Genomic DNA, 2223 nt, shown 5'->3' with positions numbered 1-2223 from the left:
TCTGGGGGGTGCCAGGGGCGTCAGCTCAGATGGCATGGCAGCCCCTCGAGATGGGGCCTTTTGGGAGCCCAGTATATGGTGCCAGCTGGGAGAAACGCAGCCAACAGAAAAAAGGCCTGAAATGTTCCTGCTGTTGGCACTTCACCAATCCAGGCCATGCCTCAGGTAGAAGAAAGAGCAGAGAGACACATGGGCTAGATCCCAGGGCTGTTGGTGCTGCTGTGGCTTGGATGTCCAGCTCGGGGTTCCAGTAAGAGATGGAGCAGACAGATGGATGGAGGGGTGGACAGACATGGGCTCGGAGGCTCAAGATGTCCCGGATGTGATTCAGGTAGCAGCTAGACAGATAGATGGATGTAGGCTTGGTGGCTCAGATGACCAATAGGAGATGTAGCAGAAACACTGACAGATACGTAGGCTCGGTGGCTCAGACTCCAGCAAGTAGTCAGGTAGGATATATGGTAAATGCATGGACAGACAGACAGAGATGGGCTTGGTGGCTCACACGTCTGGCAGGATATGGAGAGAAATACGGACAGACAGATGGACAATCATTGGCTTAGACATCCAGCACGTGGTTCAGGTAGGAGATGCGGCAGACAGATGGACGTAGGCTCGGTGGCTCAGACGTCCAGCATGTGGGTCAGGTGGGAGATGTAGCAGAAAGATGGACAGATGAATGTGGGCTCTGTGGCTCAGACATCTAGCACGTGGGTCAGGTAGGAGATGTAGCAGGCAGACGGACAGAGAGACGGGGGCTCAGCGGCTCTGATGTCCAGCACGTGGGTCAGGTCGGAGATGTAGCAGACAGAAGGACAGAGGGACGGGGGCTCGGCGGCTCAGACGTCCAGCACGCAGGTCAGGTCGGAGATGTAGCAGACAGACGGACAGAGGGATGGGAGCTCAGTGGCTCAGACGTCCAGCACGCAGGTCAGGTCGGAGATGTAGCAGACAGACGGACAGAGGGATGGGAGCTCAGTGGCTCAGACGTCCAGCACGCAGGTCAGGTCGGAGATGTAGCAGACAGACGGACAGAGGGATGGGGGCTTGGCGGCTCAGACGTCCAGCACGTGGGTCAGGTCGGAGATGTAGCAGACAGACAGAGGGACGGGGGCTCGGCGGCTCAGACGTCCAGCATGCAGGTCAGGTCGGAGATGTAGCAGACAGACGGACAGACGGACGTGGGCTCAGTGGCTCAGACGTCCAGCACATGGTTCAGGTCGGAGATGTAGCAGACAGACGGACAGACGGACGTGGGCTCAGTGGCTCAGACGTCCAGCACATGGTTCAGGTCGGAGATGTAGCAGACAGATGGACAGACGGACGTGGGCTCAGTGGCTCAGACGTCCAGCACGTGGTTCAGGTCGGAGATGTAGCAGACAGACGGACAGACGGACGTGGGCTCAGTGGCTCAGACGTCCAGCACGTGGTTCAGGTCGGAGATGTAGCAGACAGACGGACAGAGGGACGGGGGCTCGGCAGCTCAGACGTCCAGCACGTGGTTCAGGTCGGAGATGTAGCAGACAGACGGACAGACGGACGTGGGCTCAGTGGCTCAGACGTCCAGCACGTGGTTCAGGTAGGAAATGTAGCAGATGGCCAGCCTGAGGATCTCAATCTTGGAGAGCTTCTTGTCAGGGGGCAGGGTGGGCAGCAGCTTGCGCAGCTCAGCGAAGGCCATGTTGAAAGCCTCGACGCGGATGCGCTCCCGCGTGGCGTGGGCTGTCCGATACTTAGCCGTGGCACGCCGCCGCCGCCGCCGCTCCTCTCGGCTCAGGTGCTGCAGGTCCTTTTTCAGAGCCTCGCCCGGCTCAGCTAGCCGGGACTGGGCACACAAGCCGATGCCGCCGGCCTCCTCCGCTCCGGCCCCACGGCCACCGCCCCCACCGCAGTCGCTAAAGACTGACTCTGTCTCTGAGTGAGACGGGGGCACGTCGATTTCCGTCTGGTCTGAATTGAGCATCATCTTTTCAAAGGATGGATGGATAGATAGACGGATGGGTGTGTATCGGGATAGATAGACAGAGGGGGTGTCTGGAGATAGATAGATAGATAGATAGATAGAGGGGATGTCTGGAGATAGATAGATAGATAGATAGATAGATTTCCAAAATAAAATTGCTCTGCTTCTAATATTTTGTTCTCTGGTTCACATGATCATCATTAAAAAAAAAAAAAAAAAACCTTCCAAGGAAATTTCAAAGCTGATTCCTCTCTCCAGGG

At 57.0% G+C, this 2223-nt stretch overlaps 1 protein-coding gene across 1 annotated transcript; it reads right to left on the bottom strand.

The window, feature by feature from the left end:
- Positions 1–1555: 1555 nt before the first annotated feature.
- Positions 1556–1966, bottom strand: NHLH1 (nescient helix-loop-helix 1). Its single transcript, XM_077841454.1, has one exon. The coding sequence runs from the start codon at positions 1964–1966 to the stop codon at positions 1556–1558; it is 411 nt and encodes a 136-aa protein (XP_077697580.1).
- Positions 1967–2223: the final 257 nt, after the last annotated feature.

This window comes from Eretmochelys imbricata, chromosome 24, assembly GCF_965152235.1.
Source record: "Eretmochelys imbricata isolate rEreImb1 chromosome 24, rEreImb1.hap1, whole genome shotgun sequence".
NCBI lineage: Eukaryota > Metazoa > Chordata > Testudines > Cheloniidae > Eretmochelys > Eretmochelys imbricata.
Note: the sequence above shows the minus strand (reverse complement) of the source record. Positions and strands in the feature narration are given on the sequence as shown.